The sequence below is a fragment of the Schistocerca piceifrons genome, chromosome 3 (assembly GCF_021461385.2).
Source record: "Schistocerca piceifrons isolate TAMUIC-IGC-003096 chromosome 3, iqSchPice1.1, whole genome shotgun sequence".
NCBI lineage: Eukaryota > Metazoa > Arthropoda > Insecta > Orthoptera > Acrididae > Schistocerca > Schistocerca piceifrons.
The window spans coordinates 533,426,179-533,441,452 of NC_060140.1; the positions used below are offsets into that span (position 1 = coordinate 533,426,179).

At 44.2% G+C, this 15,274-nt stretch overlaps 1 protein-coding gene across 1 annotated transcript in view; it reads right to left on the minus strand.

The window, feature by feature from the left end:
- Window positions 1-543: 543 nt before the first annotated feature.
- The window catches only part of LOC124788210 (patched domain-containing protein 3), a 394,908-nt gene continuing 380,177 nt past the window's right edge, over window positions 544-15,274 (minus strand). Inside the window, exons 7-10 of the mRNA XM_047255388.1 lie at window positions 8,363-8,676; window positions 6,663-6,875; window positions 4,177-4,386; window positions 544-2,695 (exon numbers count right to left, since the gene is read on the minus strand). Coding sequence (XP_047111344.1) covers window positions 1,460-2,695; window positions 4,177-4,386; window positions 6,663-6,875; window positions 8,363-8,676 — 1,973 coding nt within the window. The 3' untranslated portion in view covers window positions 544-1,459. The remainder of the gene's footprint in view (window positions 2,696-4,176; window positions 4,387-6,662; window positions 6,876-8,362; window positions 8,677-15,274) is intronic.

Below are 15,274 nucleotides of genomic sequence, written 5' to 3' on the forward strand. Positions count from 1 at the left end.
CCGTACCACTGATTACACTGAAACAGGAATTAGTAACTAAAACTTTTCTTCAAATTTTTTATGTGTTGAATGACAAAAACTAATATAAAGGTGTACTGTGACAGCCCAGAATGCTGAACTCATTAGTGTCTTGTTGAGAATCGCGTAAGTGTTCAACAACCCTTCAACATTTTTCTCGTAGGTGTACACGTAATATTTTCAAAAGTATTTCCAGTGAGGCATGTCGCTTCGTTTGTAAAAGGAAGGAACTGCTTGGACTTTTTTGTTTACGGTTTAATAGAAACAATACTTCGAGGTCTTTGGTGCTTTCGAGAGTCAAACGGATCATTTTTGGTTGGGGGAAATTGAATTCTGCACCACTTTGGTATTCTGAAACGTTCATACATAAAAATGTAGAGTCTAGATGAATTAAAAAAGAAATATCTAAACTTTGAAAATATCATTTGCGTTTGGAACTACTACAAAAACTCCAAACGAAATTTTCCGAAATACGGAAACACACATAAAAAACCGAATTCCAGAGTTCGAACAGTTGCTATCATTTATTTAAGTCTTTGGCTACAGATATTTACACTGTATGAGAAAGAGATCCATTAGAGAGAATGGTGTGGAAGACTTACTGGCGAACATTACGAAATAAGCATTATCATAGAATAATTCCAAAGCATATCTGAAAGAAGTACAAGAATAGAATTGGATTTTCCATTTCAAAATTAATATTCTCAAGAACCCAGGATCTGACATACACACTCTACATATAAAGGTTTGCTTGTAGGATAATACATTTACCGAAAAATATAAATAACAATTAATGTCCCATTTCATTAGAGGTATATTTTAAAATCACTTGTTAGCCGAATGGAAACAACAAAACTGTTTCATCTTCAGGGGTTCATCACAGTTTTGTTTCCAGGCAACTAACTTATCGATTACACCGTCGATGAGCAAGACGTATAGTACTGGGGTGCGGCTCTTCTCGAGACGCAGAAAACGGCGCAACAACATTGTATAAAAGGTATAAAAAATATTCACACGTCGCTCGAACCACTCGTACAAAATTACACAGTCGTTGTTAGTATTCTGTAACGTCCTGCTGAACATTCTGACCACGGAAAGTGTCAGTCCACGTGAAACAACTGGAGGAGTTGCAACTAGCTTACTTTCCCGCTTCTTCCACATTATTCTGGTTATACTTCCAAAAAGTTGGTATTGAACATAGCCGTTGCACCTACCAGAACTCGTGAATTATCACGGAGGCAAGACACCGTTCACGCACGTTAATGGACTACAATGGAGATCTGTAAGCGGTGTCATTTAACCGACGAACTGTCCTCACGGTACTCCGGAGGTTGTTTCCATCGCTGTGGTCCCTGAGGCTTTTCGGGCAGAGGACTGTCCGGAGCTTGGACAGGCCGACGTACGTCCAGGTATTGCCGCGTGGGAAAGGCGGCCCGCGGTGTCAGCGGAACTTGTGGTCGCCGTGGTAGCCGGGCGCGCCTCTGGAGTGCACCTGGTACTGGTGGCCGGTGCGCGGCGAGTGCTGCGATCGGGACCTGGGCCGGCTGTGCGCGTGCGCGCCGTTCGTTTCGTGCACGGTGTACCTCCTAGGGATGTGGGCGTCGTCGCGAGGGCGCGCGCGGCCACGCGGGGCGTCGCCATCTTGCCAATGGCGGGGTCGGCCGCGCCCCTCCTCGTCGCTGACGTAGCCAGAGTTGTTGTACGCCTCGGGGATTCTACGGAACACCTCCAGGCTAGCCGACGACTTGCGCCACCCTTCCTGGTAGCGGCGTCTCTGCGCCGCCTCCTCCTCGTCTTCTTCCTCGGCCGCGGTCGTCTTCTTCTGCAGACGCCTCTGAGACTTGCTGGAGCTGGACTCGCTGGAGTCTTCTCCCGACGTTCCCAGACCCAGATCCTTCTCTACGCCGCCACCGTTGCCGTCAGTGTATTTTCCGCCACTGTAGGGTGAAAGCCCAGACAGAGGCACCCCGAAATGGTGGTGGAACGGGGTGCCCGCCGAACCACCGAGGAAGAGCGGCTGAGGAGTGACTCCGGCATCACCGTTTGCTTTGCGGAAAGGGTACCCGTTTTGGTGAGCCGGCTGAAGAGACGGATGCGGAATACAGTAGGGATGTGGGAAAGCCTTCTCCACTGCGGACAGGTGGGTCTCAACAGGTGCCTCGCCGTCCTCCTCCTTCTTCTTTCGCGTGCAGGAACCGGGCCCAAATATCGACAGCAGGACTGGCAACAGGAAGAGGCCGTGCATTGCTCCAAAGAAAATGACCAGGAACACCATCTTGAAAAATACCAAGAAGATATAACTGCCTGCCAGCAGCAGGGAGATCACAGCCAGAATGGTACTGGACGCTCCTTGGATGATAGGGAGGCCCAGCGCATACAGGCATTCCTTCACCCTCTCCTGAGGGTTCGTGGCCTTGGAAGACATGTAGGCGTAGCAGATGTGTGCTGTGAAGTCCACGGAGAAGCCGATGCACATTATGAGGTTAATCATTGAGATGGAGTCGAGGCGCACGCTCCAGAGCGCCATGTAGCCGGCCACCCCAGCCTCGATCGATATGATGGAGAACGCCACCCACAGCGAGCACAGGGCGTTCGGGATGAAGATGAAGCACACCAGCATCATGATCGAGGCGCCGATGATCATGCTCTGGATCGACGTCGGCCGTACCAATTCAAACTAAAACAAAACAAAACTCGTTGTACATATTACATCTTTTATGGAGTCTTTCAGCATTCCTTTCTTGCAATCATTATAGGCTGATAGCCAATAAAGTTAACTGTAATGACAGACATATTGATCGAAAATACACGTGCATTGCATGAATACAAAATGAGAAGGAATGGTCTTAGATGTACTTATATAATTTTATTATATGTTTGTTTCGACTGCAGATATTTTATTAGATTCCTGATGCATTTCAGTAACTTGTCATCTTCAAAAAGAAACGAAATAGATTAACAAAAAGCACTAGTGTATCATGAGTGCAAACTTATGGTTTGTACCGACAAAGCTGACGACATGCACCTCTCTGTTTAATGTGAGGAAACTACTAAAATATTTTTGATCAAGACATTATACAATTAACATATACCGATTGGATGCGTCTATTTTCTATTTCGTGCTACCAAAAAGTCAGATTGTCAAATATATATCGTCCCAAGAATCCAAAATAAACGCCTGCAGGGAATAAACAGACACCACTAATCTCAAGGACGTGGTCGTGAAAAACTTAACGATTATTGTAACAGCATATATTCTTTCAGTTGTCCAAGTGGGTTCACAGTTCCATTTCAGAACATGTAACTTACTAGGTCACCCTAATCATCTTCACCAGGTGCTGCAAGCGTTGCTCTTACACATGCTCAATGTCTGCATACCAACCATTTATATTGTTCAAAAAAATATTCATAAGACTGAGCAGAAAATGAAATGGTCAATGCCGTCGAGAACAGAATGTTTGGGAACAGAAATTTTGAAGAAAGTTTCTTAAAATAATGACAGTGTTCTTCTGCACTCTAAAATAGGACGAAGAGATTAATAGTGAGTGGAGTGCTTAGGGGGGAATTTTGTTGTTGTGTAGGGCCTGTGTTAAGAAGAGTTTCAGTCTCTCTCTGAACATTATGAACGTTGATTATTAACAAAAAATTTTCCTCTGTGTATGGCCCCAACTTGTTTAATGCTTATCCGTGAGTTTCTTAACCACCCAGTGTATCACTATTAGGCATTTATGGCATTATCTTTTTTGTCTTTTATCGTCACAGCTGCTTACAGCGCTAAGTTTCAGAGAACAGTCTACAGTAGCCGGCTTTATTTTCCTTCTAATATAAGCAGATGTCTATCTATTTTTTGTAGCAAATTGTTACCAGTGGCATTGATTTTGCTTTATTTCTCATACAGTATGATGCAAATCTGTATTGGATCATTCCTCGTAATAATCCTTCCATTATTGCAGAAAATATTTACGTTATCAGAGCAGACTGAAAACAGTGACATGGGAGTTAATGAGAAGCTCCATCATATACACAGCCCTGATGATGGATTAAATGTGTTTCATGTTTAATGAAAGAAAAAGATAGGTGTAATCTATAAGCGACTACCTTATTATGCAGTCTACAACTATTGATCGTACATTGTACATGAAACTGTTGTGAGCGTACCTGATCGAAGAAGACGAAGTACGGATGGAAGACGCTGACGTTGAGCGGCGATTCGTGGCAGATTTTCCTGAGCGCCCTCACCATGGCCTTCTCGTCGTTGGATGTTGAAATGTTGACAGCTTGAATCAGGAATCTAGAGGCGATGATCCTGGTTCCCTCGTCGTTGAATTTCACGTCTAGCGAGAACGGGTTTGGTTTGAACAACCACAACTGAAAGAAATGGAAAGCCCGTTTTGTGGTCAACAGTAGTGTAAAACAAAATTCCCAAATACATTACACATGATGGTATAAACAATATTACGATTAATATTTGAGAACATTTCTCGTGTAGAAACAGCGGTCTGGCTCAAAATACACTCCTGGAAATTGAAATAAGAACACCGTGAATTCATTGTCCCAGGAAGGGGAAACTTTATTGACACATTCCTGGGGTCAGATACATCACATGATCACACTGACAGAACCACAGGCACATAGACACAGGCAACAGAGCATGCACAATGTCGGCACTAGTACAGTGTATATCCACCTTTCGCAGCAATGCAGGCTGCTATTCTCCCGTGGAGACGATCGTAGAGATGCTGGATGTAGTCCTGTGGAACGGCTTGCCATGCCATTTCCACCTGGCGCCTCAGTTGGACCAGCGTTCGTGCTGGACGTGCAGACCGCGTGAGACGACGCTTCATCCAGTCCCAAACATGCTCAATGGGGGACAGATCCGGAGATTTTGCTGGCCAGGGTAGTTGACTTACTCCTTCTAGAGCACGTTGGGTGGCACGGGATACATGCGGACGTGCATTGTCCTGTTGGAACAGCAAGTTCCCTTGCCGGTCTAGGAATGGTAGAACGATGGGTTCGATGACGGTTTGGATGTGCCGTACACTATTCAGTGTCCCCTCGACGATCACCAGTGGTGTACGGCCAGTGTAGGTGATCGCTCCCCACACCATGATGCCGGGTGTTGGCCCTGTGTGCCTCGGTCGTATGCAGTCCTGATTGTGGCGCTCACCTGCACGGCGCCAAACACGCATACGACCATCATTGGCACCAAGGCAGAAGCGACTCTCATCGCTGAAGACGACACGTCTCCATTCGTCCCTCCATTCACGCCTGTCGCGATACCACTGGAGGCGGGCTGCACGATGTTGGGGCGTGAGCGGAAGACGGCCTAACGGTGTGCGGGACCGTAGCCCAGCTTCATGGAGACGGTTGCGAATGGTCCTCGCCGATACCCCAGGAGCAACAGTGTCCCTAATTTGCTGGGAAGTGGCGGTGCGGTCCCCTACGGCACTGCGTAGGATCCTACGGTCTTGGCGTGCATCCGTGCGTCGCTGCGGTCCGGTCCCAGGTCGACGGGCACGTGCACTTTCCGCCGACCACTGGCGACAACATCGATGTACTGTGGAGACCTCACGCCCCACGTGTTGAGCAATTCGGTGGTACGTCCACCCGGCCTCCCGCATGCCCACTATACGCCCTCGCTCAAAGTCCGTCAACTGCACATACGGTTCACGTCCACGCTGTCGCGGCATGCTACCAGTGTTAAAGACTGCGATGGAGCTCCGTATGCCACGGCAAACTGGCTGACACTGACGGCGGCGGTGCACAAATGCTGCGCAGCTAGCGCCATTCGACGGCCAACACCGCGGTTCCTGGTGTGTCCGCTGTGCCGTGCGTGTGATCATTGCTTGTACAGCCCTCTCGCAGTGTCCGGAGCAAGTATGGTGGGTCTGACACACCGGTGTCAATGTGTTCTTTTTTCCATTTCCAGGAGTGTACTTTAAAACAGATTAAAAACAGTCTTGACCGCAATAAAATGTTTGTTTACAATTGTTACCGGTTTCGCTCAGAATGTGACCATCTTCAAAGCATTTATACCACGATGGTAGGCGGTGGAGGTGGACGGAGCAGGTGTTATGACCCATATTTTATTGCGACGAAGACTGTTTTTCATCCATTTTAAAGAATATTATTGTAATTTATTTTATAAATACATACGAAAAAGTCGTCTACTCGCCGAAAATGGATTGTAATTCATACGCAGGGTGGTCAGATACAGCGTGAAAAGCTTGTTTACGAGTTGATCACCAGTCAGGCAGCTGCGCGTGCTAATTCAAGCGGCCCGCCAGATTCGAGTACCATGAGTGTCAGCTGTTCTCATACCGTAGGTGACGGCGCATGAAGAAACTGCTGCGCCTTTGGCTAGGGCTCGATCCTTATTACCGTCCCATGTCCAATTTTTGTATCGCTATCGTGTCCGGTTTTAGGATACCAACTGAAGCACACATTTGGCGGCACCGTCTCCGATTGTCTAACTTCAACGGTCTTAATCAGTAAACTCCGCAACATACCGAATTTTTTCTCAACAGTTATTTATCAGCACAGCCTACTCTGGAACACCCTTACAAGCTTTCCAGACTGTTTCTGGCCATTCTGCACAGTCATGTGGAATTACTATAGGTGAGCCTACGCCCAAGCCGACTGACCTCTTTTAGTGTGTTGATGAAGTCCTGTTCTGTGTCGATGCTGACGTTGAGGTAGTCCTCGTTCCTCCTGACGTAGCCCACGAAGGAGCGGAGCCACGACTCCGTGTACAGCGGCGAAGAGATGAAAGTCGTGTTCTCGAACGTCTGCGTCAGGTTCTCGATCTCGTCTTGCACGGCACGGTCAGAGTAGTTCAGGTTTCCTGTGATAACAACCTGTAACACAAAAGAGCAATTTATAGTCAGTATTGCACTAGATAATGATTGGCTATTTCTCTGGGTAGGTCAGAGGTTGCCGTCTAGCCTAAGATCCCTGTCCGACGAATAAATCTCCATCAACAGCGTCTTGTGCCACTGTCATCGAAACTTGTGTTTCGAAAGTCTCTTTACGATGTGTGGCAGTAGCTTATAGCTTACCATTAACGTTACACCATTTTGTGCACGTTCCGGGATGGTGTGTGTATAACTAACATCTTTATCACAACTGCTCAGATTTTACAGTCTTACTCATTACGCTACATGTTTATGGAAGAGAGTAATACAGATTTGCTTAGTGTCTCTTGCGAGATGTGTTTTCATATTGTCTGGAGGAATTCCTTTCGAAATTATCAATAACATTCCTTCTGAATTTCTCTTTGGAGCTTATGATTATACCACTAACACTCTCACTCTAACCAAATAAATATTTTACAAATCAAAAAGCTCTTTTTCGAACCGCCTCTGTCTTTCTCTTTTTCTGTTCGCTAAATGAATTCTTAATCTTACATATTTTCTTCGTGTTCGGTACAGCAACTGCTATGTAGTGTGAAAATGTACCACCGCGATTCCATCTTGGGTACATAAGTTCTTTACATATTATTGATGGTTAAATCAGCCCCTGGCCATTCTCGACAGGTACAACCATAACTCTATAAGAAATCTTCCAATCAAATTGTGATTTCTCATCTACTAGGCCTATGTAAGAGTTTCATACCTGTGAGACGAGTTGACCTAAATATTTCGCTCTTGTAAGAAACTGTAACGAGTTATTACCTCCGCTGGCGCATTTTTCACTGCCTCGTGAGTCAACTTCCAGTCTTTTTATAAAAGACTGGGTAGATACGTATATTACAATCTCAGGCTGCGTAAGGGCGACCACGGTAATGTGGGGATTTCGAAAATACATCGAAAAATGGTTGAAACAGTTTCCTCATATAAAGGGGAAAAGTCACATGTCCGGAAATGCTTCATTTTTAAGCTATTACTGGAAGAAATTGCGTGATGTTACTGATAAAAGTAGAACTATTAATTCAGTCTTCGAGAATGTACAATCTTGAAGTCTGTTCATGATGGGTTTGAAGTACATATTTTCACATTTTACGGCATGTACCAGCGGTGTGTATCATGGTAGGCGGACAGGCAAAGAATGGCTAGTTTTGTGATATAAACATATGTATAATCACAACATTTTTGATGTAAGGTCTTGTGGGACCAAACTGCTGAGGCCATCGGTCCCTTCTTCACCTTTTTTGTCAGGCACAGTATTTGACACTTGTAACAATCCATAATAATCCATCATTACTACTTCGGCATTTTCGATGCATCAGATAATACTGTAAGTGCGCTCCAAGATTTTGTTTACATTTTTATGGTATTATTAAGCAAAACCGTGGACATGTCGAAAACAGCTGTTACCGCTGTGAAGACAAAGGAAATGCGCTAACCTGTATGCGGTAGGGGAACTCCCGGAAGTAGAAGTCCTCGCGGTCGTAGAACTCGACGGAGTAGGAGTCGGCGCGGGACAGCTTGCGGCGCTCCAGGCCCTCCTCCATGGTGGTGATGCCGTAGCAGGCGCCCGCCAGGTAGGCGGCGAACACGACCAGCACGACCGCCTTGACGGACCTCCTGTTGAGCAGGGCGGCCGCGTGGTCGCGGAAGAACGCCATGCACGCGTGCTCGCCGTTGTCGCGCGGGTCGTCCGGCGCTGCGGGGTCGATGCCGCCGGAGCACAGCCACCGGTACCAGCGGGGCTTCTTGTCTGCAACGGGAGAGTCATCGGAGCACTCAGTGGTAGCAGCTCCCAAGTTGCGGAGTGCTACACTCGAACACTTGTCACCGGGAGTGTCAAAGCTAAGTTAACGCACAAACAGATTTTATTTCATAGTTCGACCGACAGTGTAAACGAAAATTTGCAAAGGAAGTGGAAAGAGTGAGATGGTGCTTTCAAACAGCAATACAAGAATCTTCTAGTACAGTCTCCTGGTGTGTTTACAGACCAGCATGTATAGACAGAATTGCGTACGTAGTGAAGGACGTGTAAATGTTCTGTAGCTGTTGCAAAATAGTAACACGAGTTATTTACAGGGTTTACCTCGCTGAAGATCAGTTTGGGTTCAGTAGGACCCTAGGAACATGCGAAGCAATACTGAACCTACGACTTATCACGGAATATAGTTTAAAGTAGGAAGAGCCTACGTTTATAGCTTTTGTCGATTTAGAGAAACCTTTTGCCAATATAGTCAACCTCAGTTGAGGAGGGTCTCCAAGTGATAAGACGCTTGTGCTGGAAAGTGTTCTGGAACCAGCCCTGTGTACCATTGTTCATATGAATATGAAAGAAAGAAGCACTGAATCACACATAAACTTTACATACACAGGGTGTCCCAGAAATTTTGAGACAATTTTCGTGGTTTGTAGAGGATGTCTTAAGGAAGAAATTCAGGATAGGAACCCGTGTCGGGAAACTCCATCCAACGATCCTACAGGCTCCGGAGCCTGCTATTATTAGGCCACCCCTTCGGCAGCAAACTTTACTTTGTATAAGGACGGAGCCTACTCGGAACCTCCCTCACTGTCTTTTATTATTCAGTAATCGCATCTGGTTGCCTCGATCTACAGTGGAGGAACATGGAGCGCGCCGAAAGGTCTTGTCTCCTCTGTTCCTTCGGTGGATGACTGTTCTGGACACAGGTTTCCATTCGCTGTTTATTTTTCTCCTGCACACCGAGAAACAATGGAGAATTTAGAGGGTTCCAGGAGAAAAGTAAACTGCGGCTGGAAATCCGTGTCCGAAACCGGTGTCCACCAACGGAACAGCGCATTCATAGGAGACAGCGCTATTCTACGCAACAGCTAGCTCCATAGTCTCCACTGGCTACCATAGCAATTACTCGCGATTACTGTATAACAAACAACATTTGGAGACGTTCCACCTACGATCCGTCAGCCTACAGAGTCATCTCTGATGCCGCAGGGGTGGCCTAGTGCAGGTGCCGGCGCCTGTAACTTCGACGCTCTGCAGCGTCGCTGGATGGCGTTTCCGGACACGGGTTCCTATCCTCGATTTTTTCCGCGAGACACCCTCCAATACCCCTCGAAGTTTGTCGCAATATTTCTGGGACACCCTGTATTACTGTATTTTGTATTAAATGTCTCACGAAAAGCAGTAGCAATTGATTTTATTGCCTTAAAACTAAGCGCTAACATTTCACTCTTAGTAACCAGTGATTTTCTAGGCATTTTCTTCCAGAAGAAATTAGTTTCGCTTGTATTTTAGATATTCATTTTTAACCCTCCTTATTAATGCACTACTGGCCATTAAAATTGCTACACCAAGAAGAAATGCAGATCATAAACGGGTATTCATTGGACAAACATATTATACTAGAACTGACATGTGATTACATTTTCACGCAATTTGGGTGCATAAATCCTGAGAAATCAGTACCCAGAACAACCACCTCTGACCGTAATAACGGCCTTGATACGCCTGGGCATTGAGTCAAACAGAGCTTGGATGGCGTGTACAGGTACAGCTGCTCATGCACCTTCAACACGATACTACAGTTCATCAAGAGTAATGACTGGCGAATTGTAACGAGCCAGTTGCTCGGCCACCATTGACCAGACGTTTTCAATTGGTGAGAGATCTGGAGAATGTGCTGGCCAGGGCAGCAGTCGAACATTTTCTGTATCCAGAAAGGCCCGTTCAAGACCTGCAACATGCGGTCGTGCATTATCTTGCTGAAATGTAGGATTTCGCAGGGATCGAATGAAGGGTAGAGCCACGGGTCGTAACACATTTGAAATGTAACGTCCACTGTTCAAAGTGCCATCAATGCGAATAAGAGGTGACCGAGACGTGTAACCAATGGCACCCCACACCATCACGCTGGGTGATACGCCAGTATGGCGATGACGAAAATACGCTTCCAATGTGCGTTCACAGCGAAGTCACCAAACACGGATGCGACCATCATGATGCTGTAAACAGAACCTGGATTCATCCGAAAAAATGACGTTTTGCCATTCGTGCACCCAGGTTCGTCGTTGAGTACACCATCGCAGGCGCTCCTGTCTGTGATGCAGCGTCAAGTGTAACCGCAGCCATGGTCTCCGAGCTGATAGTCCATGCTGCTGCAAACGTCATCGAACTGTTCGTGCAGATGGTTGTTGTCTTGCAAACTTCCCCATCTGTTGACTCAGGGATCGAGAGGTGGCTGCACGATCCGTTACAGTGATGCGGATAAGATGCCTCTGTCATCTCGACTGCTAGTGATACGAGGCCGTTGGGATCCAGCACGGCGTTCCGTATTACCCTCCTTAACCACCGATTCCATATTCTGCTAACAGTCATTGGATCTCGACCAACGCCAGCGACAATGTCGCGATACGATAAACCGCAATCGCGATAGGTTACAATCCGACCTTTATCAAAGTCGGAAACGTGATGGTACGCATTTCTCTTCCTTACACGAGGCATCACAACAACGTTTCACCAGGCAACGCCGGTCAACCGCTGTTTGTGTATGAGAAATCGGTTGGAAACTCTCCTCACGTCAGCACGTTGTAGGTATCACCACCGGCGCCAACCTTGTGTGAATGCTCTGAAAAGCTAATCATTTGCATATCACAGCATCTTCTTCCTGTCGGTTAAATTTCGCCTCTGTAGCACGTCATTTTCGTGGTGTAGCAATTTTAATGGCCAGTAGTGTATTTTTAAAAGACTGTATAGCTACTTCAGGATCAACACAGAGTTTTTCCTCCTGGATGTCTAATCTCCTAATTCCATGCCAGCGGGTATTCGATTTAAAATGAGTGTTAGCACCTTTTTTCTCGTTCATTTATTTCACATATAAAGGGCATTTATTGCTTGTTCTTGGTTAAGTATCTGCAAGAGCCATGATTAAACTGCATTACATACATCCGGGCTTTCTGACATTTTCATCGATTTTCTCTGCAAGCCTCTGTCTTCACTATCAAGTACGCTCCTAAATTTTGTAACAGCATCACTGTTCTTTTGTATGTCCGATATTGTAGCATTTCCAACTTTACATTCCCAAGCTAAGTTTGATCCACTAGAACTCTCTTCGACTGGTCTATTATTATTAATATACAAATTTGGCCGTTAAAGACCGTGAAAACAGTTATTTCTTGCGCTTCTGGGAAGTCTTCTTTCTCTCAGTCCACACTTCTTTCATTCTTGCGTTGAAGGCGGCTTTTCTCTCTTCAGACCATTCAGTTCCACAAGTCTTCTTAATTTTCACACCGAAACCCGTGAATGAATTCAGTTTTTTTCTAAAAAGGTTTCTGTTAAATATTGTTTCCTGATCTATGCCCATTTCTTTTAGATCTCTTTCTGTGTTGATAAACCATAAATTTTTATTTTTTAGATTTGCGATGTACGAAAATGTTTGTTTTGTAAGCCTATTCGGGTTCATCCTCATGATGTGAGCATAAAAGGAGCATCTTCTTTTTTTAATTTCGTCTGTAATTTTGCTGCACTTCGTATACACTTTTTTGTTGCTTTTTAGTCTGTATACAGGCTTGCCTTGATCATCTGTTATTTTCCTGTGTCCAAGAATTGTCCTCACAATTCTTCTTTCACGATTTTCTATCTGTTCTGCGTATGTAAAATTTGCCAGTGTTTCTGATGCATATAGTATCTGCGGTCTAATGACAGTCTGGTAGTGTCTGAGTTTAATGTTTTTGGATATACATTTTTTTGAATTCATTTGTCTGCAGTAGTGAGTTGCTGTCTCTAGCTCTTGTATTCTAGCCCTGCAGGCTGATGACCTTTTGCCACAGGCTGAATTAGTTCACCAAGATATTTAAAATGTTTAGATACCTGTATTTTCCCGTATTTCGTAGTTATTTTCTTTGGTGGATTTTTGATATTTGTAATGATTTCTGTCTTTTCAAATGAAATTTGCAAGCCTGCTTTTTCAGCAGTTTCTTTAAGTAATTCTATTTGTTTTATTGTGTCTTTTTGTGTGTAAGCTAAACAGGCGAGATCGTCAGCGAAGGCAAAACAGTTGGTTTCAATGGCTTTGTAGCACTTCCCTCCAATTTGGACTTTCTCAACTCCATGTTTTTGCGTGAGTTTTCTCCATTCTGCTATGACTTTATCCAGAACACAGTTGAAGAGTACCGGGGACAGCGCATCTCTTTGTCTGACGCCGGTTTTGACCTCGAAATGCCATGAAATTTCTCCTTGGAATTTTACTTTTGATGTTGTATTTGTTAATGTTTCTTTGATTATGGTGATTGTTGTTTCATCTATTTCATATTCTCGAAGTGTTTTGATGAGTGTGTCCCTATCGATTGAGTCATAAGCTTTTTTGAAATCAATGAATGTTATGAAATATTTCTTGCTTCTTGTAGATAAATAGTTCATTGTTGTTTTGAGGTTAAAAATTTGTTCGGCGCAGTATCTTCCTGGTCTGAAGCCAGCTTGATATTCTCCAAGTTTTCCCTCTATAATTGATGATACACGATTGAGCAGGGCTTTTGCTAGAATTTTGTATGGGGCTGGGAGAAGCGATATTCCACGATAGTTGTTAACATCCCTTTTGTCACCTTTTTTAAACAAAGGGTGAATTAGGGCAGTTTTCCAGTGACTTGGGATTTTCTTGGTTTCCCATACTTGTTCAAGTTCTTTGTGTAGTGCTTCTACTGATGTTTCTCCCCCAAGCTTGAGCATTTCTGCTGTAATTGTGTCTTCTCCACATGCTTTCCTGTTTTTGAGATTTTTGATTATGTTTGTGATTTCCTCTCGTGTCGGAGGTGTTGAATGTGTTGGTAATGTTTCTGGTTGCGTAAAACTGAGAGTCTGGATGGGTGTTTGGCAGTTTAGGAGTGTCTCAAATTATTCAGCGAGGATTTCACAGTTTTCAGTATTGTTGGTGGCGAGAGTCTTATTATTTCTCATAAGGTTTAGGCAAGGGGACTGGTATCCTCAGAGTTTCTTGTTGAATGTTTTGTACCAAGCTGCCGTGTTGCATTTCTTGAAATTCTCTTCGATTGAGTCCAGTTGTTGTTTTTCATATTGTCTCTTGGTGTTGCGAATAGTTTTCGAGGCATTCTTTCTGGCTTGCTAAAATTCATAAAAGTTGTTTTCAGTTTTATGTGAGTTCCACTTTTTCCAGGCTTTAAGTCTTTCATGCAGAACTTCATTACAGTTGCTGTCCCACCACGGGTGTCTCGGTTTGCTCTTTTTTGGAAAGGTTGTTTCTGTTGCCTCAATCAAGTTGTTCTGAAATTCTTGGAGGTTTTGTGAAGGGGAGAATGTCTTTAGTTTTTTTTGAAAATCCTTGAGGTTAGAGTTGGACTTAAGGTCGTAATTTCTCAGGGTTGTAAGATCAAAATTTATTTTATTTCTGTTTTTATATTCACCGTTTCTGCTTTTCTGTTTGTTTTGTGGGATCAGTTTAGTTTTTATTTTCGTGAGATAGTGATCGGAGTTGAGGTTTAGAGATTTTCGGACACGTGTGTTCAATATTTCTTTTTCACATTTGGAGGAGATGGCAACGTGATCTATTTGAAATTCTCCGATACTCTTTATCGGAGATACCCAGGTTTTTTGTTTTCTGGGAAGATGTTTAAAACGTGTTGACATTAGCTTGAGTTTAAACTGCTTACAGAGCATAATTAACCTTTCTCCATTTTTGTTGGTTCGTTTGTGTGCGGGAAAGTTGCCGACAATATCGCGGAATTTCTTTTCTTTTCCAATCTGAGCGTTAAAATCTCCTAGAAGTATTTTTGAATTGTTTTCTGGGATTTCTGATATATGATCCTTAAGGTTTTCCCAGAATTCATCTATTTCTTCCCTATTTTTAGCATTATTTTTATCATTTGTGGGAGCGTGAACACTGATTTATGTGTATTTTTTATTTGCACATCGAAAAGTGAGGAAAGATGTTCTCGATTATGTTGACCAAAAATATTCGACAGAGTTCAGAATTTTTGTGTTTACAGCAAAAGCTGTGCCAAGCTATTTGGTATATTATTTAAGTTTATCAAAAACATCTAGAGCTACACGTTTGTTTTTAACCGCTACTGTGAACAGCACGAGCAACGACGTCTGGCAGGGTGAGGGGAAAACGCCGAATTGGCCAGCTCGGCGCCAACGCTATTTCTACGTAGTGCACGCGCAAATTGGAATTCACCAACCGGAACGCTTTCGGTTGATCGGTATTCGAATGATCGATGTTGTTCTGCACATTTACAAAATTTTGAAACAATGATAAAAATAAATATATAAAATTTTACTTTATCGTCATCGCTGTATATTTCTGTGTAAATAATATTGACAATGTGATTGATGCATAGGGTTACCACCTTTGGCAAGTCAAAAG